Source organism: Anabrus simplex, chromosome 4 (genome assembly GCF_040414725.1).
Source record: "Anabrus simplex isolate iqAnaSimp1 chromosome 4, ASM4041472v1, whole genome shotgun sequence".
NCBI lineage: Eukaryota > Metazoa > Arthropoda > Insecta > Orthoptera > Tettigoniidae > Anabrus > Anabrus simplex.
Window position 1 is genome coordinate 361,928,339 of NC_090268.1, and position 26,861 is coordinate 361,955,199.

The 26,861-nt window shown below is 40.8% G+C and overlaps 1 protein-coding gene across 1 annotated transcript in view; it reads right to left on the reverse strand.

Moving 5' to 3' along the window:
* The window catches only part of LOC137500419 (uncharacterized), a 121,058-nt gene extending 97,804 nt beyond the window's left edge, over window positions 1–23,254 (reverse strand). The window contains exons 1-3 of the mRNA XM_068227283.1: window positions 23,068–23,254; window positions 22,792–22,880; window positions 2,038–2,126 (exon numbers count right to left, since the gene is read on the reverse strand). Coding sequence (XP_068083384.1) covers window positions 2,038–2,126; window positions 22,792–22,880; window positions 23,068–23,106 — 217 coding nt within the window. The 5' untranslated portion in view covers window positions 23,107–23,254. The remainder of the gene's footprint in view (window positions 1–2,037; window positions 2,127–22,791; window positions 22,881–23,067) is intronic.
* Between the last annotated feature and the right edge of the window lie 3,607 nt (window positions 23,255–26,861).

The following is a 26,861-nucleotide window of genomic DNA, read 5'->3' on the forward strand; positions in this document are numbered from 1 at the left end:
CTTTTACTAAGGTGCATAATGTTTTTGCATACATGTATAATTGAAGAACTGAAGATCCATATACAGGTAAGTGGGTCGCCCATGTGGTAGGCCTATTACGCGTCATAGGAAACTGAGTGAACTGGCTGTGCAGTTTGATCACATTGCTGTGAGCTTGGTATCAGGAGATGGTGATGGATTTGAACCCCACACTCGGCAGGTCTGAAGTTTTTTTTTCGCCCGTCATTTTCATTTCAGGCTAGTGCTGTGTCTGTACGCTTATGTACATTTTAAACGTTTTAAATCTTAGCCCTCTTTCCTATCCCATTCTTGCCTCACAACCTGTCTTCATGTGATTTAAGGCAATGTATATGTAAAAATCTGGTAATGTTGTTGGACTCATAGTGCTCCTGTACATTGGTTTCTGTAATGTAAGCTTGATATACACCAACTTGTAAGCTGAAAATATTTTTCAAATGCCAAATGCCGTAAAAGTACTTAGTGGGATGTAAAGCTGTTAGCATTATTATTAAAAGGAAGGACAGATATGTCTTATGTGGTAAGTCCTTGAACTTGCAGAAATCGCAATGAATTATACAATCTATATTCCCTCCCCCCTTCTTTTTTTTTTTTTTGCTAGTTGCTTTACGTCGCTCCGACACAGATAGGTCTTATGGCGACGACCCCCCTTTCCTTAAGAATGCAGTTATAGTAATGCGTACATCAGAATAAAGGCAGGATTTTTTAAAATTAATTTAAGCAAGTGAAGGAGAGAATGTATGACTAGCTCAGGTTGGCGGATTCGAGTTAGGCGGTATTTGAAAGTGCTCAAATACGCCAGCCTCATGTCTAGATCTACCGGTACATAAAGAACTCTTGCGGGACGAAATACTGGCACCTCGGCGTATATGAAAACGATAGAAGTAGATAGTAGAAGTAATATTCAATTCTGCAGTGAGCTTGAAAGCTGACCTAATTTCCGTTCACGTAGCTTGGTACATTAGTGTTCTTATATGGTGGGTTCGAGCCCGGCGGTATTTGAAAGTGCTCAAATACGCCAGTGTCATGTCTAGATCTACTGGTACATGAAATAACTCTTGCGGGACGAAATTTTTTGGCAGTAGAACTTATTACATTATTATTTTCAAATCCGCAGTGAACTTGAAAGCTGACCTAATTTCCGTTCACGGAGCTTGGCACATTAGTATTCCCATATGTTTCCTGGTAAGCTTGAAGATATAACCAGCCTGCAGGCTGAAAATATGCCCAGTAATCTCTCTCCTTACTGGTCACCGGTATTGAAGAGAGAAGGAAATGTTCGCGCAAAAGAAAGGGAAGTCATTGGATGTCTGGAACTTTCGAAAATCACACTGCAAAGATTTATTAAATAAATTGTATCGTTTAACACGCCCCTCTTTTCAAGAATATGGTTAGTACGCCTACTGTATATCAAAATAAAGACAGATACATGTAACATTAATTTGAGTGAGAAAGTGTGTTTATTTCCTTAATTCCTCATTGAGCGTGGAAACCGACTTAATTATGAATATCTTGATTTATTTCATCTTAACTTTTAGCATTTACTAGGGTAGGGACACATTCATTATCGGTGTTTACATTGAGGTTAGTTTGTTATGGTTATGTCTGGTGATTTTAATATGTAACCAGGCAGGTTGGCAGCAGTGATCAGCCATTACAAAAAAGAGAAAAGAAGAGCATCGGGCGGCGATATTTACTTTCTGGGGTATTTCCTTACGCGGCGATTACTATAAATGGGGACTTCAGCTATCCAGCCTGTGAGGACAGCCCACAGAGAGTACCACGGATCATTCCTCAAACCTCATCAATGCGACAACCTCAGCTCCAACCTGGCTGCAGTCGCTAGATGTCAATTTGATATAAAGAATTTGAAGCCCAAGCAAAACTATGTATTTCTTGTAATATATTTCTGTACACATATGCTCTGTATTTCTCCACATTTTTACAAACGCATTACCTGTATATTTATGAGCTATTACTCTGCTATGATAAATATATAAATAAACACACATCACTTACGTTTCAGGAAAGCTTGCAGAGCATGAGCAACTTCAATGGAATTCATTTCATCTTTACATATACCTTTCCCATGATCAGACTTCCTCCTCCTGAAAAAATAAAGATTAAATACAGCATGTACTTTCACAATGAACTATACAAAATAGACCAATTACAGAGCAATGAATCATCTACATTAGAGAGGCCTGCCAACAAAGGTATGACTGTACCAAGAATAGTCAATAACTGCCAAGTCTTATATTGGTTTTGTCGCATGAGTAGCTTTGTGCTGTGCTTGGGATTATGTAAATGAACTGTGCAGTCGAGAAAGGAACCGAGTCAAAAATTGCTACTTCTCAGGAGAGCAAAAAATTTCCTTTACTTAGGTATGCTCCTATGAATAATTATCATTTTTTGATATTATATTTACGTCAGTAATAGATATGAAACAGTGGTAACAGGAACTTGTTCCAGAATAACAAATGTTATGAACCTGTTTAAAGTTTTTGGATTTAGTTCCCTTCTCCAATAAAGTGTAACAATTTTGATGGATGGGAAGAAATCTCTCATACTAACTATGCCAAGATTTTTTTTATGTTATACATAGTAGAATGCAACAAACAGCAACTGTTCACAGTTCAACCCATAGATAAAAATTGAAAATAAATACAAAATTACACTGAAACATGAACTAACTGCACAGTATTACACCTGAGACTAAACTAGGAGTATGGATGTTTGTACTAGTTGACAAAGGCACACACGAATTGATCAATGGTATGAGTAGGCCTACCTCACCGGTCAATAGAAGACCAATAATGTTATTGGCTTTACGTCCTACTAACAACTTTTACGGTTTTCGGAGTCACTAGAAGACTGCTCTCACATAGGATCGTTAACCATACGAGTACTGACTGGCCGTGAAATAATGACAGAATAAAATATTAAAGCATCTACATTTGCAACAAATTTCAACTATTTTCCTAAATCCTCAATCTTCTCCGATTTTATTGGAACTCTTCCCTCGGGATGTGCTGCCGTTAGTTGCAAGGAAAATGTGTGAAAATTACCTTTGCCAAGATGAAACAGATTACTGAATACTGTTTATGAAGGAAGTACTGCAAGAAATCCTGGTTTATCTGAACGGTATCTGTATTCTTTAAACAAAGGAGCAGCAAATAAAATCTTTCCAGCCGGAGTACTCTTTGATGATGTATCAGGTGATATGAAACTAAGACATGCACTGTAGGTGGCAAAGATGGTCCGGCCCCGCGGTATAGGGGCCTGTCACCCGGGCCATGGATTTTTAATTGTAATGATTAATTCCCCTGGCCTGGGGACTGGGTGTCTGTCGTCCTTAACATTCCTTTCCTCACATTCAACACATTACACTTCTGCCATTACATAATACATGCAGTTTCCTCACATATGGTGCCAGGAGGGGCAAAAGGTCTACATAGGTTGACAACCCAAACACATAAAATTTAAAAAAGTGGCCAAGTCACTGACAGCGAGTTTCTTCAGAATATGCATGATGTCCATCATACACTTTCTACTGAAAGGAAAAAGCCAACCTATTCTTTTCTTTTACCAAATGATATAGGTTGGTTATATAAGGTGAACTAGGTTATAAAATGGCTGATTTTAACAGAGTTCCTTTCTCGACTGCACGATTTAAATATTTCACAGTGTGCCCGCTTCAGAAGAGTGATAATGAAAATTCAGTATTAATGAGTAGTTTTTCATATTATTTACGTGGTGCATAATTTGAATGAGTTAAGTGTGGTATCCAATAAAATGCCATACAGATGTTATCCAACTAGATGTAAAGTAATTTACCCTACAAGACCGAATGTGCAAGTGTTTTCATTCCCAGTTTAAAAAAAAGGTTATGACAAAAATGAAAGAGTTAACTTTATGATAAAAGTATGAAGTTAAATAGGCCTAATGGAAAGTATATGTAACCTTAAATCTGCACATAACCAAAGAAGAACTGTGTGACGGTACTGCTTTGACAGTTTTGTATGATCATACTGGCTCCTCGACTGAATGGTCAGCATAGTCTCCGTCAGTTCAGAGGGCTCCAGGTTTGATTCCTGGACGGGTCAGAGATTTTAACCTTGAATGGTTCATTCCCATGAAACAGGGACTGGGTGTTTCTACTCTCCCCAACATCCCTGCAACTTGCATACCACTCACTACACTATCCTCCACTACAATAACACGCAGTTTCCTATACACAACAGATCCCGCCCAAACTCGCCAGAGAGACTGCCTTACAAAGGCTGCACTAGGCTAGGAAGAGTCACAGGAAATAACAAGAATAACGATAATATATATATAATTATTAACATCACCATCCTCACAATTACTGTACAGTAATTGTCATTATTACTGCAAGGAACGCTTAGATTCCGATCTACACCAAAAAGGTTGCTTCTCTATACGGATTTTTTTTCTTTTACAAAAAGTGGATTTCTTCACATGAATGGGACACAGAGGTAATTTAAGGATTGTAAATTGCCATCTATAGACACCATGGTTAGTGCATGAATTACCGGTAGTTTCATTAATGTAAAAATTAACATACTGTACCAAATGTTCACCTATTTTTAATTATACTTTTGGCAATTCTTTATCAAATGAATGCAAAATAAAATATTCTTGCCTGTAGAATACACACTGCAATGAAATCATTCAACTTGCAATCACTTTTTTTTTTTTTTTTTTTTAAGTTATAAAAATAGCAAATTTTAACCTTTCCAAAAATGAGCATGTCTACATATTGTGACGTTCACCGCCATTTTAATGTGCGGCTCTGGGAGGAGGAGATTAGCTCCACTGGTGGGCGACATTAACAAGTTACAGCCCTGCTCTCTTGCCACTGCAGGCAACCAGTCAGAAGAGTCAAGAGCGCATTGGCCAGCCTGACTGCTACAACTACTTTCGTCTCCGCGGCTTCCAGTGTTATGGAAAACAACCAGAAAGCTGTAACCATAGAACAGTAATATCCAGAGCTCCAGGGATTTCTCATACAAAATATCTGGAAGAGACGACCTCCCTATTTAGGCAGGCCAGACATGCTTCAGCAGTTCAGTTCTGTGAGTAACAGCACTGGGGAGCAAACCACTGGGAGGTTGTGTGTGAAGAACTGAAGATGAACGCAGAACAGTGCAAATGACAGTGCAGCTGAACGATGTGGAACAGTGAGTGAAGACTGCAGTAGTGTGTAAACCTTGTACCCTGTACAGACTTTTGAGACAGTGTTTATGCACATACGAACTGTAAGTGGCCAGTTGCAAACATTGTAGAGTGAGTTAGTAGTGAACTGGCATAGGGTCCAAGTGACAGTTACAGGAATGTGTGTTGTGTTTTAGCTCGTAAGTGTAGAATAATTATGTAACTGGAGAGAGAGAGAGAGAGAGAGAGAAACACGAACAACAGAGAATTATGCTAAATGGTCTTAGACAAGCACAACTGACAAATGCAACATGTTCCTTTAAACTATCCCTCATTCTCTTCCTCTAACTTGTCTAGATACCATCTCCTTGCATTCCTTCCTTTCTTCTATTTCTTCAACTTCAGATGGCATTTCATGACCAAGCTGTGGTCAGAATCTACATACATCTGCTCCTGGGAAAGTTTTGCTATCCAGTACTTGGATTCTGAATCTCTGCTTGATAATTAAGTATCTGATACCTTCCAATGTCTCCAGGTCATGTAAAATTATAAAGCCATTGTTTGTGGTATTTGAACAAAGTATTAGCGAGGACTAAATTATGATCGGTGCAGAATTACCAGTCAACTAACTTTAATTCTTCTGTCGTAAATTCTTCTACTATACTATATAATATGTTCTCATCCTGTACTCTTCCTACTACTTTCCAGTCTCTCATTACTGGTAGATTCTCATCTTTTACATATTGTATGAAATCTTCTGTCTCTTCATACATTATTTTTATTTCATCACCGTCATCGATCATCATTCTCTGAAGTAGTAGACATAGAGACCTGCATTATAGTGGTGAACATTGGCTTAGTGCCTATTTTGACAATCTGTTCACTATGCTGGTCACTGCTTACCTACCCCATATGGTTATTCATTATTATACCAGCTTCTACTTTTCCCCACTTGATTTTGCATTCATAATTTTGTAGTGGCCTGACAAAACATCCTGCTCTTCCTGTCATTGTACTTCAATCAATAAATCAATCATCTTCATTTAGGTCAGTAGCTCAGGTGACATTCCATGTCTCTTCTTTTCCTAGACTTTTTCTCAAATGATTGCAAAGAATTTGGAAATTTAATGACCATCTCCCTTGGTAATTTTCCATTTCCTAACTCCCCTTCCTACAAATGAATATTTTCCCCAATTTGTCCTCTTGAATTCCAACTTTATCTCCATACTGTGATCTTTCCTACTTTTAAAAACACCACTCAAACATATTCGTCCACTAATGTCATTCCACACCATCTCTCCGCTGACAGCTTGGAACATACCATTTATAATACCAATATAGTTGGCCAGTTATTACATAAATTTTCCAGCTAACTCATTCCTGGTTGTTTCGCCCCACTGTGCTAAGTTGGTCTCATCAGTAGGTAAATACCACAACCACCAAGAAACATGGCTAGTGCATACAGTGGAGGCCACTGCATTGGCTACATGGAGCCACTGGCAATGCCAGTGCACTATGAGGGACTGTCTCATTTTCAAAAATTGATGGTTGCCAGGCCATCAGATGATATACTGTAGATGTTTATTCCCATAGGGAACCTGAAATATTTGTCTCCAATGAGTAAATTTATAACACCAATATAGTTTGCCTGTTATTAGCACTGCTGCTGGCTCCAAGTAGCCTACACAGTGGCCTCCATGGTATGCACTAGCCATGCGTCTTAATAGGTGTGCTATTTACCAACTGATGAGCCCAACTTAGTATTGAAACAAGACAACAGAGTATTTTGAACTCCTAGTATTCTACTGCTCGTTCATAATCATGTAACTCGGGCGCTTATTACTCGGTTGCTGTGGAGTGCCATACAGGTTTGTAACGTCACGTGCAATAGAGTACTTGTATAAGATTCCATGCTAATCCAACAACCGCGTGCGCACGACAACGCAACAGCCAAGCTAAATATTATGACTTGATGTAATTTTGCTGACAATACTGAAGATTATTAACATGAGTGCCAAGCGACCCCATTTGGGTACGTGAGACTAGTCAAGTTTTTGAACTTCACATCCCCATATGGTGCAAGTGACTAATCTCATGTTTTAATCCGTATTGAAATCTGTTGATATACAATAATAAAGTTTTATTATGAATCCACCTGTTCAATACATTATAATGTTGTTACATTTAAAATAACTTCATTAGTTAAAAAGTTATATATGGGACATGTTTCGCTCCCTTACAGAGCATCATCAGCCAAATCTGAATCTCAAATAATTGTTATTTACGTAAATAAAGACTTAAGAACTATTAGAACATTTTTGACAAACTTAAAACTTATTCTATTAGAAAAATCATAAAATATAAAATCTTTGTATACATGGCTTAATTACATGTGCTTAATAGGAAGATACATTAAAATTATGGAAGAGAGAGTACTAAAATATAAAGTAAATAATATATATATTATGTCACAAAATCCTAGAAAGACGTGAAAATCAATCTTAGGAGCTAACTTTTTTACCAGATCTCATTGCCAAGAAAATCCTCAAATTTAGCTCCTAAGATTGATTTTCACGTCTTTCTAGGATTTTGTGACATAATATATATATATATTATTTACTTTATATTTTAGTACTCTCTCTTCCATAATTTTAATGTATCTTCCTATTAAGCACATGTAATTAAGCCATGTATACAAAGATTTTATATTTTATGATTTTTCTAATAGAATAAGTTTTAAGTTTGTCAAAAATGTTCTAATAGTTCTTAAGTCTTCATTTACGTAAATAACAATTATTTGAGATTCAGATTTGGCTGATGATGCTCTGTAAGGGAGCGAAACATGTCCCATATATAACTTTTTAACTAATGAAGTTATTTTAAATGTAACAACATTATAATGTATTGAACAGGTGGATTCATAATAAAACTTTATTATTGTATATCCCCATATGGTGTCATACGTTTGTTCGAAATCGAGAACTGTGCGAACCCATTCGGGTTCGCAGTATGTGTGCATGTTCACCACTGTCACTGTTTAGTACCAGTTGTCTCCAGCTTCCTTAGAATCAATAAAATTGCTGCCTTAGTACAAACAGCCTGCACATTGAATTCTCTTCAAAATGCCCATTGTGTTGTAACCAATGATTCTGTCTGCCAGTATGTTCTCACTATAAAAACACGCTCCCAAAATTTGTACTGCATGCTTCCATTACGACTGCCAGCTAAAGACAGCGAACAAATTATTAATTTTCCAACAGTGCTCGTTATTGTCAAAGCAATCAACAAAATTGACAACAACGGGCAGCGGTACCGATTCTCCCGGAGCCACTGATATAATTAAACAAACGATCAGTTCCTACAGCCTTTCAGAGGGAAACTATGACCCTTTAAAGTAATTGTTTATAAGGATCAATCTGTATAAGTAAACAAAGGTCCAATAACACTGCCTTGAGGAATTCCCCACTTAATGATTACAGAATCAGATAAAGCTTCACCTACTGTAATTGCCTGAGTTCTATTTTCTAGAAACATAGCCACCCATTCAGTCACTCTTGTCTAGTCCAATTGCATTAATTTTTGCCAGCAGTCTCCCATGATCTACCCTATTAAATGCTTTAGATAGGTCGATCGCGATACAGTCCATTTGACTTCCTGAATCCAAGATACACTGAAGAAAATTGGAAATTGCAACACCCAGAAGGACTAGTGCTACATTGCTACAACTGAACATGCAGGACGAGTGTTCGGTTGTGATTTGATGATTACACTTTCAGGACCCTCTGACCGCAAGTTTGGACAACAATCAATACAGGATGTGCCCACCACGAGCTGCAATACATTGATGAATTCGTCGAGGCATGGAGTCAATAAGGCCCTGGATCACTTCCTGAGGAATTGTGGCCCATGCTTGCTGCACTGCATGGGTCAGTTGTTCCAAAGTTGTGGGTGGCTGAGGACGGTTGGCCAGTTGTCGACCCATCATGTCCCACACATGCTCAATAGGACTGAGGTCCGGGGATATGGCGGGAAATTCTAACTCTGTGATGTCGTGGAGAGCTTCTTTGGAGATGCCTGCAGTGTGAACCCGGGCATTGTCTTGCTGAAACATCCCATTAGCAATGTTCGCCATCATAGGGACAAATGCTTACAATATAGTGATCATTTTAATTCACCTATTCAAAACAAATTGAATTGTATTGAATAGGTGGATTAAAATAAAATTAAAATAATCACTATATTGTAAGCAATTATAGCAAATTTCAATACGGGTCTAATCATGAGATTAGTTACATGTAATCATAGGGACAACCACTGGATTGAGTACCATATCAACGTACTGTCGAGCAGTCATAGTGCCTTCAACAAGCCCTAATTATTGAGATTTCACATTAAAGCCAATAGCTCCCCAGACCAAAATGCTTGGTGTTGGCCCTGTGTGCCTCTCGACAATAAGATCTGGGCGGCCCCTCTCCCCGGTACGTCGGCACACACGATTCCGGCGATCACTACGGGCAAGACAGAAGCCCGATTCATCACTAAAGACGACCCTATGCCATTCGTCGACCCATGTCGATCTTTCTCGACACCAGGCCAGCCTTACATGTCGCTGTTGTGGGGTCAATGGAACACCTTCTGCAGGGACACGGGCTCGTAAGCCAGCTGCACGCAGGCGATTACCAACTGTTTGTTGTGTAACGTGGGGTGCCACAGCTGCTCAAATTTGCGCTGCTGTTGCATGGGGTTCCATCCGGGCCATCTGAATGATGCGGCGATCCTCTCTCACAGTTGTCTGTCGCGCTGGACCTGTGCCAGGTCTACGAGTATGGGTACCTTCATTTGACCACTGCTGTCATACACGTACCGTAGATGCCTGTCGGCCAACGCATGCAGCGACAGTACTTAGCGATAATCCAGCCTCACACAGCCCAATTATCCGAGCCCTCTCAAACGGCGACAGTTGTTGATAGCGTGCTCTTCTCTGTCATCGAGGCATGTTTGATGGGGAACACTTCACTGCACAGACTGCAAGACAACTACGCTACACGAGAGTCCGTATACTGGAGTTGATTCCTCCGAGACCAATCACGTCGGGAGACCTGTAGCAACAATCCAATGGGTCTGAAACTTTGATCGTTTACATACCTACATGGATTCATTCCATATCTTGAAAATTAACACAAACGACCAATGCCTTCATGGTGTTGCAATTTCCATTTCCTTAAGTGTATCTGCTGTATCCTGCTGGGATCCAACAAGCAGAGATTCAGAGGAATAACCTTTCCTAAACACTAACTGTCTTCTATTGAATCACTTATTAATTTGTAAAAATTAATAATATAACCAGAAAGAATGCTTTCCCAAAGCTTACATGCAACCCATATCAAACTGACTGGCCTGTAATTTTCATATATGTGTGTATCACACTTTCCTTTATACACAGCACTATAACAACTCTCAGTTCTCCTTCATGCAAATGGTAATCAAATAAGAACTTCAGATATGGTATTATACCCCAACCCATTGTCCTTAGTACATCCTGAGAAAATTTTATCAATTTCAGCTGATTTTCTACTTTTCACTCCCAGGTAAAATATTCTGGAGGTAAACTAGTCCTCCATTCAGATCTCCGGGTGGGGACTACACGAGAGTGGGCAATCATCCAAGAAGATGGATACTGAAATTCTGCGAGTCGGAGCGCGGAATGTTAGAAGTTTGAATCGTTGTGGTAGGTTAGAGAACCTGAAAAGGGAGATGGATGGACTGAAGTTAGATATATTTGGTACAAGTTAATTACACTGACTGAGCAAATGTCATGGTATAGCAGAGCACTGATGCGCAGGTGTGTTGTCTGCGCACCACAAGCCCCCATTGGGTGGTGTGAATAAAAATGAGTCTAAGCGAGTGAGTGTGTGCTCGCTGAGTGCCTGAGTGTCTGCCTGCCGATGAGCTTCCACTCCACATTTGTGGTGAATAAAAATATAGAGCAGAAGCACAGCATACACTCAAGTGTCTGGAGCAGTCACTCAGTGTCACTGATCAAGGTCGTGCACGTGCCATGTATATAACACCTTAGACTGTGATAACACTTCGATGACTTCCGGGTAGTTTAATGCTTAACATGGCAGACAACAGTGTGGAATTCCAGTCCGCTTTTATCTCCATTTTAAAGGAACATACAATTATGTTTTCAAAGTCACAGTTGCCGAATAAGAAGCACAAGAAATCAAGTGCAATAAATGCAGTTCAGTGTGAGCTACTCGCTAAATTTAACTTAAACATTTCCGTCCAACAACTGTCTGATTCGCTGAATGGTCAGCATTGAGGCGTTCGGTTCAGAGCGTCCCGGCTGGGTCGGGGATTTTAATCGCCTCTGATTAATTCTTCTGGTCCGGTGACTGGGTGTTTGTGTTTGTACCAACACTTTCCTCTCCATATTCGCACAACACACTACGCTACCAACCATCACAGAAACACGCAATAGTAACTGCATCCCTCCATCTAGGATTGGCGTCAGGAAGAGCATCCGGCCGTAAAACTGGGCCAAATACCCATGTGCAAAAACATGAAAACAAGACTGAAATATAAAGTAGAATTAAAGCGCACGGGAAACAAATGCATATCATTAAAAAAATGGGAGGAGCGGCTGATGAATCTAATGCAGGGGGAAAATAACCCTACCAACGGTTGTCTGAAAGGTAGGAAATCATAGCCTGAATATTACGACATTAATAAATTGAGGACAATGGTAGGCCTATAACGTAAACAACAAACATTAATTATGATGAAAATAATATATTGACAATTGAATGAAATTTTTAAGGAGCCAGATCTACAGGACCGGATGAGTTGGCCGTGTGGTGAAGGGCGCGCAGCTGTGAGCTTGCATGCGGGAGATAGTGGGTTCGATCCCCACTGTCAGCAGCCTTGAAGATGGTTTTCTGTGGTTTTCCATTTTCACACTAGGCAAATGCTGGGGTTGTATCTTAATAAAGGCTACGGCCGCTTCCTTCCTACTCATACACCATTCCTATCCCATCATTGCCATATGACCTATCTGTGTCGGCGTGACGTAAGCAAGTTGTAAGATCTGCAGAATTTGTCATCCTTTCGACTTCCTACAGAGGCGTCATAACTCTGCGAACATCGGAGTTTCTCCAAATTCGGGAGTCATAGACAGAGCCAGGCCGTGCTACATCCACACTGGATGAATTCTTCCTTTTTACTGCAAGTGGCCTGTACATTAATGCTAGGGACACCTTTTCTGCAAATGTAGTCATTCCCATGAACATGTGGCTTCTGAATTTGTACGTGAGTAAAGTCTACAGTTCCGACAGCATAAGGGAAGCTCAAACGTTCATGCCACTTAGCCCGTGCTTCCTGCATCTAAGCAACATTTGTTGGAATTTTATCTTATAATCTGCTTTCATTTCTGTTCATGTTAAAACCTCCGAGATGTCTTCACCAACTCCACTCTGAAACCCAGGGTCATCAACATAACGCAAGAAGATTTACATTTTGTCTTCATTTGTTAGTGCATTACCTCTTGTTTCTTTGGAAAGCACAAGGAAATGCTCTGCTAACCATTCAGCATGATCCTTGAAAATCCACAGCCTGTTTCCAGTCATCTGACCGGGTCAGGAATGGAATGAGTGAAGCGGTGAGGATAGGAATCGTGCCGGCTGCCGAAGCCTGTCGCACTCCTTTGGGGCAATGATTAACCCCTGACAGATGAAATGTAATGATATTGGAGAGTGCTGCTGGAATGAAAAATGACAGGAAAAACTGGAGTACCCAGAGGAAAACCTGTCCCGTCTCCGCATTGTCCAGTACAAATCCCACATGAAGTGACCGAGATTTGAACCACGGAACCCAAAGGTGAAAGGCCGGCGCGCTGCCGTCTGACCCACAGAGGCTCTTCAGCATGTTCTTTACTGGACCTTTATAACACTCTGTAATCGAGTTGAGATGATTCTCTGCGAAGTTTATATAATTTTCATTTCCGATTAACCACCACCATCACCTCTGCCATGCTACTGAACTTGACACTATCATTTGGAGTCACCTACTGAGTTAGCTCAAGGAAACATGAGCAGGCGCTTACCGGAAAGAGTGCCTGCTTTATCTTTATTCACCAGAAATCTGGAGCGCCCACTCTGCTACTCGAGCGACTGGAATGTGTGCTCAAGGTCACCGGTCTGCTGTGAGTGATTGCTTCCGACAGGCGGTTTTTATTCACCTCATTGCGAGTGCCTGCTCTAAATTCGCGAGTAAAGAGTGCGTGCTCATTTTTATTCACACCACCCATTGCCAACGGCAGTGTATAGGAGACCTTGTGAGCAGTGGCTGTGCATGCGACAGGTGTAAGATGGAACGTCACCGTGAGCTGACACCATTCAAACGGGGTATGGTGGTCGGTGCCCGACGGATGGCAAGTGCAATTTCGGAAGTGGTGCAAGAACTTAGCTTCACAAGATCAACCGTGTCCAGGGTGTATTGTGAATGGTTGAATGCGGGTGTCGCTCTCCACAACAGACCCTCGATGACCATGACCAGCAACATCTGAGACGGATTGTCAATAGTGACAGACGGGCAACCGTGCAACAAATCACAGCTCAATTCAACACAGGCCATGCTAGACACGTCTCCCAATGGACAATCCGTAGGAACATGGGTTCTAAGGGGTACGGAAGCCGGCGCCGCAACCGGGTGCCACTGTTAACCCAACGTCATCGGGCACAACGATGCGCATTTGTCGCCAGTCACCAGGGATGGACACTGGAACAATGGTGTAACGTGATATGGTCGGACAAACCACGATTTCAACTGCACCATACAGATGGAAGGCACCGTGTATAGCGCAGACCACATGAAGCAATGGATCCCGCCTGCCTCAAAGGTGTGGTTCAGGGCGCTGGTGTCCCTGTTATGGTCCGGTGCATTTCCTGGTATGGAATGGGCCCCCTAGTTGTTCTGGAAGCGACTTTGAATGGTACACGGTATGTTGAGCTGCTCGGAGACCATCTCCACCCATTTTTGGCCTTCCAGCGCCCAGACAGTTCTGCGGTGTTTCAAGATAATGCGCCGCCATATCGCTCCCAAGTCGCCCAGGAATGGTTCCAGGAACATCCAGCGGAGGTCCAACGACTGCCATGGCTACCCAGGAGCCCTGATATGAACCCTATCAAGCATATCTGGGATGTCCTGGAACGCAGGCTCCGTGCCATGGATCCTGCACCCGCGAACAGACCAGCATTGGCAGCGGCTCTGCAAACGATTTGGTATCAGCGCCATACAGAGGACTACCAGGGACTTGTCGACTCACTTCTACGGCATCTCACTGCAGTTCACAGGGAGAGAGGAGGCCCCCACACGCTATTAGGTGACTATCCCATGACATTTGCTAAGTCAGTGTACGTTGGCAGGAAGAACAGGATTTTTGGTCAGGCAACTACCGAATTATCAACACAGAATCAAACAGGGGAAATGCAGGAGTTGGTTTAATAATGAATAAGAAAATAGGGCAACGAGTATGCAACTACAACCAGCATAGTGAAAGAATTATTGTCAAGATCGACACCAAACCAAAGCCCACCACAATAGTGCAGGTCTATATGCCTACTAGTTCAGCGGATGATGAGGAAATCGAAAGAGTATATGAAGAGATAGAAGATTTAATACAATATGTAAAAGGTGACAAGAATCTAATTGTGATGGGAGACTGGAATAAAGTGGTAGGCCAAGGAAGAGAAAATACTGTAGGAGAATTCGGACTGGGACAAAGGAACGAAAGAGGAAGTCGGCTGGTTGAATTCTGCACTGATCATAATTTAGTCCTTGCCAATACTTGGTTCAAACACCACGAACGACTGCTGTATACATGGACGAGACCAGGAGACACTGGAAAGTATCAAATAGACTTCATTATGATCAGGCAGAGATTCAGAAACCAAGTGTTGATTTTAAAACATTCCTAGGAGAAGACATGGACTCCGACCACTACTTGTCGGTCATGAAATGCCATCTGAAGTTGAAGAAATTCAAGAAAGGAACGAATGCAAGGAGATGGGATCTAGACAAGTTAAAAGAAAAGAATGTGAGGGATTGTTTCTTGGAACGTGTTGCAAAAGGACTAAATGAAAAGGCTGACGGAAACAAGATAGAGGAAGAGTGGATAGTCATGAAAAATGAAGTCAGTAGGGCTGCTGAAGAAATGTTAGGAAAGAAGTTAAGATCAACTAAGAATCAGTGGATAACTCAGGAGATACTAGACCTGATTGATGATCGACGAAAATACAAGAATGCTAGAATTGAGGAGGGCAGAAAAGAATACAGGGGATTAAAGAATGACGTGGATAGAAAGTGCAAGGTAGCTTAGGAAGAATGGCTGAAAGAGAAGTGCAAGGATTTCGAAGGTTGTATGGTCCTAGGAAAGGTAGATGCTGCATACAGGAAAATCAAGGAAACCTTTGGAGAAACGAAATCTAGGTGTATGAATATTGAGAGCTTAGATGGAAAGCCACTTCTAGGGAAAGAAGACAAAGCAGAAAGATGGCAGGAACATATCCAACAATTGTATCAAGATGATTTGGTTCTGGAACAAGAAGAGGGTGTTGATGCTGATGAAATGGGAGACCCAATTTTGAGGTCAGAGTTTCTCAGAGCTGTGAGAGACCTAAATAGGAACAAGGCACCTGGAATTGATGACAATCCCTCTGAATTACTGACTGCCTTAGCAGAAACCAGCACGGCAAGGTTATTCCATTTAGGGTGTAAGATGTATGAGGCAGGAGAAGTGCCATCCGATTTTCGGCAGAATGTTGTTATAGCCTACCTATTCCCAGGCAAGTCGGTGCTGACAAGTGTGAAAACTACCGCACCATTAGTTTGGTGTCATGCCTGCTTCTCGCCCAGAGGCCCTGGGTTCAATTCCCAGCCAGGTTAGGATTTTTCTCTCAACCTGAGGGCTGGTTCAAAGTCCACTCAGCCTATGTGATTAGAACTGAGGAGCTATCTGACAGTGAGATGGCGGTCCCGGTCTCGAAAGCCCAGAATAAAGACAGAGAGGATGCGTTGTGCTGACCACGCGCCCCCTCGTAATCCGCAGGCCTTCGAGCTGAGCAGTACTCGCTGGGCAGGCCAAAGCCCTTTCGAGGGTGTAAGTGCTGTGGGGCGAGGGGGTATTTACAGAAGAATGGAAATACAAGTTGAAGGTCAATTTGGCTTAAGAAGAAGTGTAGGACCATCTGAAGCAATCCTGACTTTGCGTCTGATCTTAGAGGATCGAATTAAGAAGGACAAGCCCACGTGCATGGCGTTCGTAGATCTAGAAAAGGCATTCAATAATGTTGGACCAAACTATTTGAGATTCTGAAGGTGATTGGGATCAGATACCGAGAACGAAGAATTATTTACAATCTGTATAAAAATCAGTCTGAAGTCATAAGAATCGAGGGCTTTGAAAAAGTAGCAACCCAGAAAGGAGTGAGGCAAGGCTGCTGTATGTATGCAGAAAAGGTGTCCCTAGCATTAATGTACAGGCCACTTGCAGTGAAAAGGAAGAATTCATCCAGTGTGGATGTAGCACGGTCTGGCTCTGTCTATGACTCCCGAATTTGGAGAAACTCCGATGTTCGCAGAGTTATGACGCCTCTGTAGGAAGTCGAAAGGATGACAAATTCTGCAGATCTTACAACTTGCTTACGTCACGCCGACACAGATAGGTCATATGGCAATGATGGGATAGGAATGGTGTATGAGTAGGAAGGAAGCGGCCGTAGCCTTTATTAAGATACAACCCCAGCATTTGCCTAGTGTGAAAATGGAAAACCACAGAAAACCATCTTCAAGGCTGCTGACAGTGGGGATCGAACCCACTATCTCCCGCATGCAAGCTCACAGCTGCGCGCCCTTCACCACACGGCCAACTCATCCGGTCCTGTAGATCTGGCTCCTTAAAAATTTCATTCAATTGTCAATATATTATTTTCATCATAATTAATGTTTGTTGTTTACGTTATAGGCCTACCATTGTCCTCAATTTATTAATGTCGTAATATTCAGGCTATGATTTCCTACCTTTCAGACAACCGTTGGTAGGGTTATTTTCCCCCTGCATTAGATTCATCAGCCGCTCCTCCCATTTTTTTAATGATATGCATTTGTTTCCCGTGCGCTTTAATTCTACTTTATATTTCAGTCTTGTTTTCATGTTTTTGCACGTGGGTATTTGGCCCAGTTTTACGGCCGGATGCTCTTCCTGACGCCAATCCTAGATGGAGGGATGCAGTTACTATTGCGTGTTTCTGTGATGGTTGGTAGCGTAGTGTGTTGTGCGAATATGGAGAGGAAAGTGTTGGTACAAACACAAACACCCAGTCACCGGACCAGAAGAATTAATCAGAGGCGATTAAAATCCCCGACCCAGCCGGGACGCTCTGAACCGAACGCCTCAATGCTGACCATTCAGCGAATCAGACAGTTGTTGGACGGAAATGTTTAAGTTAAATTTAGCGAGTAGCTCACACTGAACTGCATTTATTGCACTTGATTTCTTGTGCTTCTTATTCGGCAACTGTGACTTTGAAAACATAATTGTATGTTCCTTTAAAATGGAGATAAAAGCGGACTGGAATTCCACACTGTTGTCTGCCATGTTAAGCATTAAACTACCCGGAAGTCATCGAAGTGTTATCACAGTCTAAGGTGTTATATACATGGCACGTGCACGACCTTGATCAGTGACACTGAGTGACTGCTCCAGACACTTGAGTGTATGCTGTGCTTCCGCTCTATATTTTTATTCACCGCAAATGTGGAGTGGAAGCTCATCGGCAGGCAGACACTCAGGCACTCAGCGAGCACACGCTCACTCGCTTAGACTCATTTTTATTCACACCACCCAATGGGGGCTTGTGGTGCGCAGACAACACACCTGCGCATCAGTGCTCTGCTATACCATGACATTTGCTCAGTCAGTGTAATTAACTTGTACCAAATATATCTAACTTCAGTCCATCCATCTCCCTTTTCAGGTTCTCTAACCTACCACAACGATTCAAACTAATCTAAAGGTTGTTCAATTTCTACTTACTTCCACAGCCATTTCTAACTCTTTCCAATCCGTACCTCCTCATTAGTCTCTTTACTTCTGTGTTATAATATAGTGGGTCTTAAACCATTCCTTACCACCTTTCAAGGTACATACTTGTTCTCACATCCCTCAACAATTGCTTTAAACCCATTCCACAGTCTGTTTACCTTTGTATTTTTTTTTAATTTTTTTTTTTTTTTTTTTTTACAATTTGCTTTATGTCGCACCGACACAGATAGGTCTTATAGCGACAATGGGATAGGATGTCCTAGGAGTGGGAAGGAAGCGACCGCAACTTACGACACAGCCCCAGCATTTGCTGGTGTGAAAACGGAAAACCACCTTCAGGGCTGCCAAGAGTGGGGTTCGAACCCACTATCTCCCAGATACAAGCTCACAACTGCGCACCCCTAACTGCATGGCCAACGCGCCCCGTTTTTTAAAATTCCCTCACACTTGTTTTATCAGCCATATGGTACTGCCTAATTGTCCTACTTTTAATAATAATAATAATAATAATAATAATAATAATAATAATAATAATAATAATAATAATATTTGCTTTACATCCCACTAACTACTTTTATGGTCTTCGGAGACGCCGAGGTGCAGAAATTTAGTCCCGCAGGAGTTCTTTTATGTGACAGTAAATCTACCGACACGAGGCTGTCGTATTTGAGCACCTTCAAATACCACAGGACTGAGCCAGGATCGAACCTGCCAAGTTGGGGTTAGAAGGCCAGCGCCTTAAGCATCTGAGCCACTCAGCCCGGCGGGTCCTACTTTTATGACCTTTCTTTCTATCACATTTATTTTTAACTGCTGCAAGAACAGCTTTGTGATCACTAATACCATCTATTACTTTGGTTTCCCTATAGACCTCATCTGGTTTTACCAGCACCACATTCAGAATATTCTTCCCTCTTGTTGATTCTATCACTTTCTGATTCAGTTGTCCTCCCCAGATGAACTTATTTGCCATATTTTGTTGGTCATGCTTCCTGTCGTTCGCATTACCTTCCCAACCGACATCTGGTAAATTGAGATCACCCGGTACAATCATGTTCCTTTCCATATATCATTTCCCACATAGTTGATCATCTTATCAAATAATTCTGAACCCGCATCAGCGCCACCCTTATCCCGTTCTGTATACTCCAAGAAGATCAAACTGCATATTATCTTTAGAGATCGGCCTTACACCTAGAATTTCATGTTTGCCATCTAACTTTTTCATAGTTTACAGATTCTTCTTTCACCAGAATGAATACTCCCCCTCCTACCATTCCTAACCTATCTCTATAATAAACACTCCAGGTCCGTGAGAAAATATCTGCATCCATTATATCATTTTTCAGCCATGATTCAACTCCTATTACAATATCTGGTACAGTATATCTATTAACTTAATTCTATTCCTTTCTTTACAATACTTCAACAATTTAACACTAAGAATTTTATGTCATCCTTCATTCTTTCCATACTGTCACCACCGCTTCCTGGTCCATCGTGTTTATCTGAATGCACTTCCCTATAGCCCTTCTAAACAAATTTCCTAACATATATACCACTGTAGTTTAAGTGAAGGCCATCTGATTGCAGATCCCCATCTCCTACCCATCCATTAGGATCTATAAATCTCTCTCAATTTCCCACACACGCATTCCATAGTCTCATTTAAATGGGTTCGGATTCGAATGGTGTCCGACTGGCCGTTTTTGTTCCGTATTTAACATCTCTTCAACACATACTAAATGTACGTAACACGATCTAATAGGTTGAAAGGCGATTTTGATTCAAAAGTCTAATCTGAACAGTCATCAAATTCTGTATATATAATTAAAGTGCTGAATTATGTATATACAGTATATACAGTAGTATAATTTATAATAGAGAACTATCTTTGGACTGGGAAGACTTAGGAGTAAGTATACGAGCTGCTCGATCAAGCAGTATGTTCTGAGCTGTGGTGAGATGGCGTGGAATGAAATGAGTAGTTTAATAAGCCTGAGTGGAGTTTTTAAAAGAAAGAAAGATCACAATATGATAAAACAGAATTCAAGAGAACAAATTGGGGCAAATATTTCTTTATAGTGAGGGGAATTCACTCCCTAATTCTCTAGATAAATGTTCAATAAATTTCAAGTTTCTTTGAAAACATTTAAGAAAAAACTAAACAGTTGATGGGATTCCACCACCTGGGTGACAGTCCTAACTGCAAATCAGTGGTGAATGAACGAATGCTCAGCAGACCTATACATAGGTTATTAAACAAAAATCTAACACAGCCTGGTAAAATTTCAGTTACAAATTGTGTTTACTTCAATATGGAATTAACTAAAAGAGTCAGGACTGAAAACATAACAAAATATCTACAATGATGCCAACAAACAAGTGATGAATACCTGCAAAGCATCAACATGTACAGAACATCCATGTCAAATGCTGTTGCACGTGTTCGCACTAGACACCAAAATAACCTCTGGAGATTACCAGCACTTCCATACATCTCACATTGGGGTCGATGACCTTAGGTGTTAGGCCCCTTTAAACATGCACCACCACCACCACCACCACCACCACCACCACATCTCACGTTGGCACTGCCGTACTGTCACCATATTAACTTTTAAAAGATTTTTAAAATCATTTTGGAACGCATTCCTTCATTCACCCAGTGTGATATGCAGGCCTATACTAGCATGCCGATGATAGGATTTTACCATCACTTAAACTAATAATACAATTTCTATGAATTCACTTCTATGTTCGTGTGAACTTCTGTTCTTACAGGATGTTTTGACAGTTACCACTTACTTGGCATTAAACCCAGAACAAAACATCTGTTTGCTCAACACATATCCAGCAGCTAGTATAATATTTAATAGCCATGGAGTGTGCATTTTATAATTAAATATAATGCAAAGAAAGTAACCTAAACCAAAATATTCCAATTAATTGCACATAATATTTTTGTTCAGAATCTTGAAATACCAAGCACTGCCAAAACAGAAACAAGTCAGGAAAAATTACTTTAAAACTACTAATTTAGTAGGCCTACTTAGTACTTTTTTCTAAACTAACTTTTGAATGAAGTACATTCTAAAAGAATGTTACGACTGTTCAGTAATTCAGACTGAGCAGTCACACAAATTTATGACATGATTAATATGAGTATGTTAACAGTGTACCAAATCAACAACACCGTTCAACATAGGTTCCAGCTACATATGTGGTAAAAACCATTGAAACAGGTGACTAATCAGCACTTATTTCAGGGCAACATCCCAGATAAACAGAAAGAAGCTACCCTCCAAGTGCTGTACAATGGTAAAGGCTACACCAGCAACACTCATTCATATCGAGAAGCTTGGACGTTCAACAATCCAGACAACAAAATGTCTACATAAGGAGATACTGACGTGTATGTTAGGTATTCAGCCCGAAGGCTGGTAGCATCCTCAACAGGTTCACTATTAGCCGTCATAGATGGCCTAGGCATCACTGAAGAGGCGTACTAAGGAAATGAGGAGTGAGGTAGTTTCCCATTGCTTTCCTCACTGAGCCAGAAGTTGCTATTGCACATCAGTCCGCCAAGCCCACTGAAATGCGTGCACCAACCGACCCTATGAGAGACATTTTCACACAAATTCATAGCAAGGACTGGCTGCATAAGGAATGGCATTACTAGCGTCACTCATACCTCAGCCACTTTCATATTGTCAAAGCCAAGTATAAGACTGAGACAGGTCAGTGAAAGTAACAATTTTATTCTCGCCCATACCAGAAGACATAGTGCACTGTAAACACTACATCTTGCCAGCAAACAACCCTAAGATTTACATGAGGTAAACTGGAAACAGTATTTGTACACTTCAGAAAAGCTTTTGATTCTATAAACGGAAGCCCTGGAACATCATAGGTATGGTTTCCTTCTCATTTATTATAAGATCGTTTGCAAATGGAAAAACTACAGAATATAGAACTACCACATTGCTTAATAAGGCTAATAGGGAAAATCTTAACGGAGAACTATTTAACTCGATATGACCTCTAATCCATTACTCCAAATTGTAGAGGTTTTACAAGGCAACCATTGAGCCCTATGCTTTTCAAAACTGTACCACATGACGTAGTCTAAGCAACAAAGATAGACAACATGAAAATTCTTATATCTGCAGACGTCATGGCGCTGGTATCCCTAAACCAGCAAAAACTTCAAATAGCATTCAACAGACTAACAGACAGGACCATGGCAAACAATCTTATAATAAACAAGAAGAAAACCGTAACTATGGCGTTCAGCAAAGGAGGAAGACTGGCAGCGAAAGACAAGATCGACATGAATGGGCAAGTCCTCAGACTGGTAAACCACTTAAATAACTCTAGAGTTGAGCTCTACATTAACAAAACTATTGAACGATCGGCCACAATCCAAAGAACCAACCGCAACCACAGACACCCATCCAGAAAAATTAACGAAAATTAATTACGTTACTCACCATAAACCAAGTAATCGTCCGATAAACTTGCCATCATTCAACTGGTTTAGTTCCAATATATCTTCGTCCAAAATACCAGTTACGTTAATCTAGAAAGGAAACTTCAAAAATCAGTAAAAAAAAAAACGGAGGATATCTTCGCATCTATTGCACATAAAATGAAAAAAGGAACAGAATATATAACACAAAATGCTCTCTGAATAATTAAAGACGTAATTATTAATCCTAAAGATTTAAACTAGACAGGTACAGGTTACTCAACACATTGTCACCTACCCATTTCACGAGAGATTCTTTCCAATAGGTCACATCCATTCTGAATCCGAACTAACAAATAAAAACACAGTCTTTCGTTTTCAAGTAAATCCAATAACGTCATTAGCAAGCTGAGAAGAGTGAACACAAACGATCAACACAGTCACCGACTGACAGTTGCATGCAGCAATTTAAAAACCGTGCAACAATCTCATTGGTCTCATTGGGAAAAGCTAGGCCAATCATCGTAAAGATGAACCCTGGCCATACAGCAGATGAACCAACCTCGGGAGGAAAACAAATCGACAGGTCAACCAACATTCCTAAAATTCAGAGCACAAAGGAACCAAGTCACAGTAAGAATGTTATGAGAAAAATAGACATAAAGGCTTTGCTGAATAATTAATTACAGGAAGACGTTTACACCGTTTCAAAATGTTTCAATAATAGAAGATATTTTGTGTAATGTATTCTCATATTACAAAAAGTAAATGTAAAGGGCCTCATACACGCGAAGACTTCGTCGGAGGTAAGTCTGCGCAAACCAGTCTCTTCAGACATGTCTCCGTGTGTATCACAGTCTAATATACACAGTCGCGAAGCTCCTTAGTAATGAAATAGCATCCTGTTGACAGGCGGAACGACACCAGCGATCGTAGCGGCCAGCAAGCTCTAACTGTCCGGAACAATTCTCTACCCAACAGCTGATTGCACTTTCCCACGTAAATTATAAACCGTAACCACCTCGACAACTATATTGATCGTACATTTTAATAAAATACGTTGATACACCAGACTACTTATTGTTACAGCATGGTAATAATACCAAAGGAAAATAACAATAGTTTATTTTCGAAGGAAAAACTGATCATACCACTGTAGTTAAGGTCTTAGCCAATTTCGAAGTCCTATTATTGAACAGAATTTGATACTTTCACAAATATTCAAAGATCTCAGGAACTTAAATGGCTGAATTTTGAGCTTTTTTGTTTTATGACACTGAAAACTTTCATTGCAAAATATCATAATGTAATCTAATCTTAGTTTCACAAATCATTTCCACACTAATGACTTAATACCTTCAGAGCATTAATGTGGAAAATCAGGTGTTTACATTAGGGAATTAATAGTATAGCACATCCAAGTTAGTGAGCATACAGGAAATTCCTGAAAACAGCCCATGTTCTCTCAGCTCCTCCGAGCAAGTGGCCGCGCGGTTTAGGTCGCGTAGCTATCAGCTTACATTTCACAGTGGGTTCGAACTCCACTGTCGCTAGGCCTGAAGATGATTTTTCGTGGTTTCCCATTGTCAAAACAGCCTGTGCCATAATTAAGGCCATGGTCGCTTCCTTCTCGCTCCAAGCCCTTTCCTATCCCCCCGTTGCCAAAAGACCTGCCAATGTCAGTGCAACGTATGACTGTGTGATGTGCTCCTTTGAGACGAGCTAATCATCTCTTATCAATATCTTTCGGTTCGAAGAAATCTACGGAGATTCCATACAATTTCTTCTTCTCTGCTGACATGAACTGGCTGTCTCCAAAATGATTCGAACATAACGTTATGTTATTGTACAAATAGTTCACATGTTTCTCCAATAAATCAGCCCTCCAACTATTTACAAGCAATTTTCTTGCCTTTCTTAATCCGTTTACCCTTCAGGGTTGGTTTTTCCTTCGGACTGAGTGAGGGATCCCACCTCTACCGCCTCAAGGGCAGTGCCCTGGAGCGTGAGACTTTGGGTTGGGGATACAACTGGGGAGGAGGGCCAGTAGATCGCCCAGGCGGCCTCACATGTTATGCTGAAGAGGGGCCTTGTGGGGAATGGAAAGATCGGAACGGATAGACAAGGGAGAGGGAAGGAAGCGACGGTGGCTTTAAGTTAGGTACCATCCCGGCATTTGCCTGGAGAAGAGGGCAAACCACGGAAAACGACTTCGAAGACGACTGAGGTGGGAATTGAACTCCCTTCTACTCAGTTAACCTCCCGAGGCTGAGTGGACCCGGTTCCAGCCCTCGTACCACTTTTTTCAAATTTCGTGGTAGAGCTGGGAATCAAACCCGGGCCTCCGTGGGGTGGCAGTTAATCACACTAACCACTACAGAGGCGACAAGCAATTTTATACACATTGAAAATTACAACACCGCTACGTGTTAGAGGTTACGGTTGCGTTAAAACGTTATTTAAGTTCATATACTTATAATTGGATGGATTTCACTATGAGTTACATTCCTGAATCATTGATGAACGAAATGCCTACTTATCTGAAGTTAAATTTATGAATCTTCACAATATTGTTCTATTATCCGAAAATGTAAACAGTAATTCAGGCTTTACTGTAGAGGATCTTTAGAAAACCTAAAGAATGATAGCTCTGGTGTCTTCTTGTAACTGAGCAATTTATTGCGCCACACACACATCTTTTCGTAAATACCATGTCAATTTAATAGAAAACCGATCATCTATAATGTAATTACCTCACGCTTACCTCACAAAACGTATACAACGTACACATCCCAGAAGACCGGTGGCTTGCTGGCCGCGTGGAGCGCTGCAGTCGCATGGATGAAAAAATGTGCCGAGCTTCGCGACTGTGTGGTGTGTATGGCCGATAAGTCTGCGGACAAAAATCTTCAGGCAAGTCTCTGACATTCTGGTGCTGCTTGAATTCAGCTGGAGACTTTGTGACGAAAGCGCTATCTCAGAGTTGCGGCAATAAATGTAAACGTGGTAACCTACAAATATTAAAATTGAAATCATTTTTTGGGAGTCTTCTTCGTGCAGAGCGCTACATTATTTCCAAATAGCAACTCATCTTCTATACCGACTATCTAATTAATTTCAATCCGTATATATTTTTCAACTATCCGAAGTGCATAATCTTAAGCAAGAAACAGCTGAGCGCGTCGTATTCAACCTCCTCGGTAAATAATCACTTAGTCTGAGCGTATGTGCGCAACTGCATACTTCCGACTTACCTCCCAGAGGCAAGTCTGTGCAGGTAAGTATTCCAGAAGTCTGCGCGTGTATGGGGCCCTTAAAGTGCTATTACATGCTAAATTGAATAGAATAGTAAAGATTTTGGGCTTGATTATTTTATGCTCTGAATGGATCGAACTTGGATTTGGACTTGATCCTTTTGTGCTCTGAATATATTGTATTTGTATCTTCCTCTTTATTATAGGCTTCTGGTTTTATTAAGGAAACAGTAAAGGAAATACATTTCTTGAATATCTAATTGTAATTTTCTTCTCTGTGTCTGCTTACAACAAATATTCCCAAATAGGAAGTTATACAATTCAGATTCAAAGAAGTACGTATTCACTGTCGTATCCTCATATCCTATCATCAATATGTGTAATACAAGTGCTGTGTACGTAAACATGAGAATGTGCTAACGCTGCCATAACTTTGACGATCAAACCAACTTACTCCTTCATTTCCCATCATCACAAGTGTCTTTGCGCTAGGCAATAAAGATCTTCGAGTTAAAGATAGCTAGGTTACCTATTAACAAACCAAGTAATTTTTGTAACCCTTTCATATCCTATCATCATTATGTGTAATATAAGTGCTGTGTATGAGAAAATGAGAAAGAGCTAACGCTACTCTCAGACAGACGATCAAACCAACTTACCCTTTTATATCCCATCATCACAAGAACTTCTACGCTAGGCAAAGAAAGATCTTCGAGTTAAAGATAGCTAGGTTAACTGCTAACAAACCAAGTAACTTTTGTAACCCTTTCATATCCTGCCATCACTATGTGTAATACAAATGCTGTGTATGTAAACATGAGAATGTGCTAACGCTACT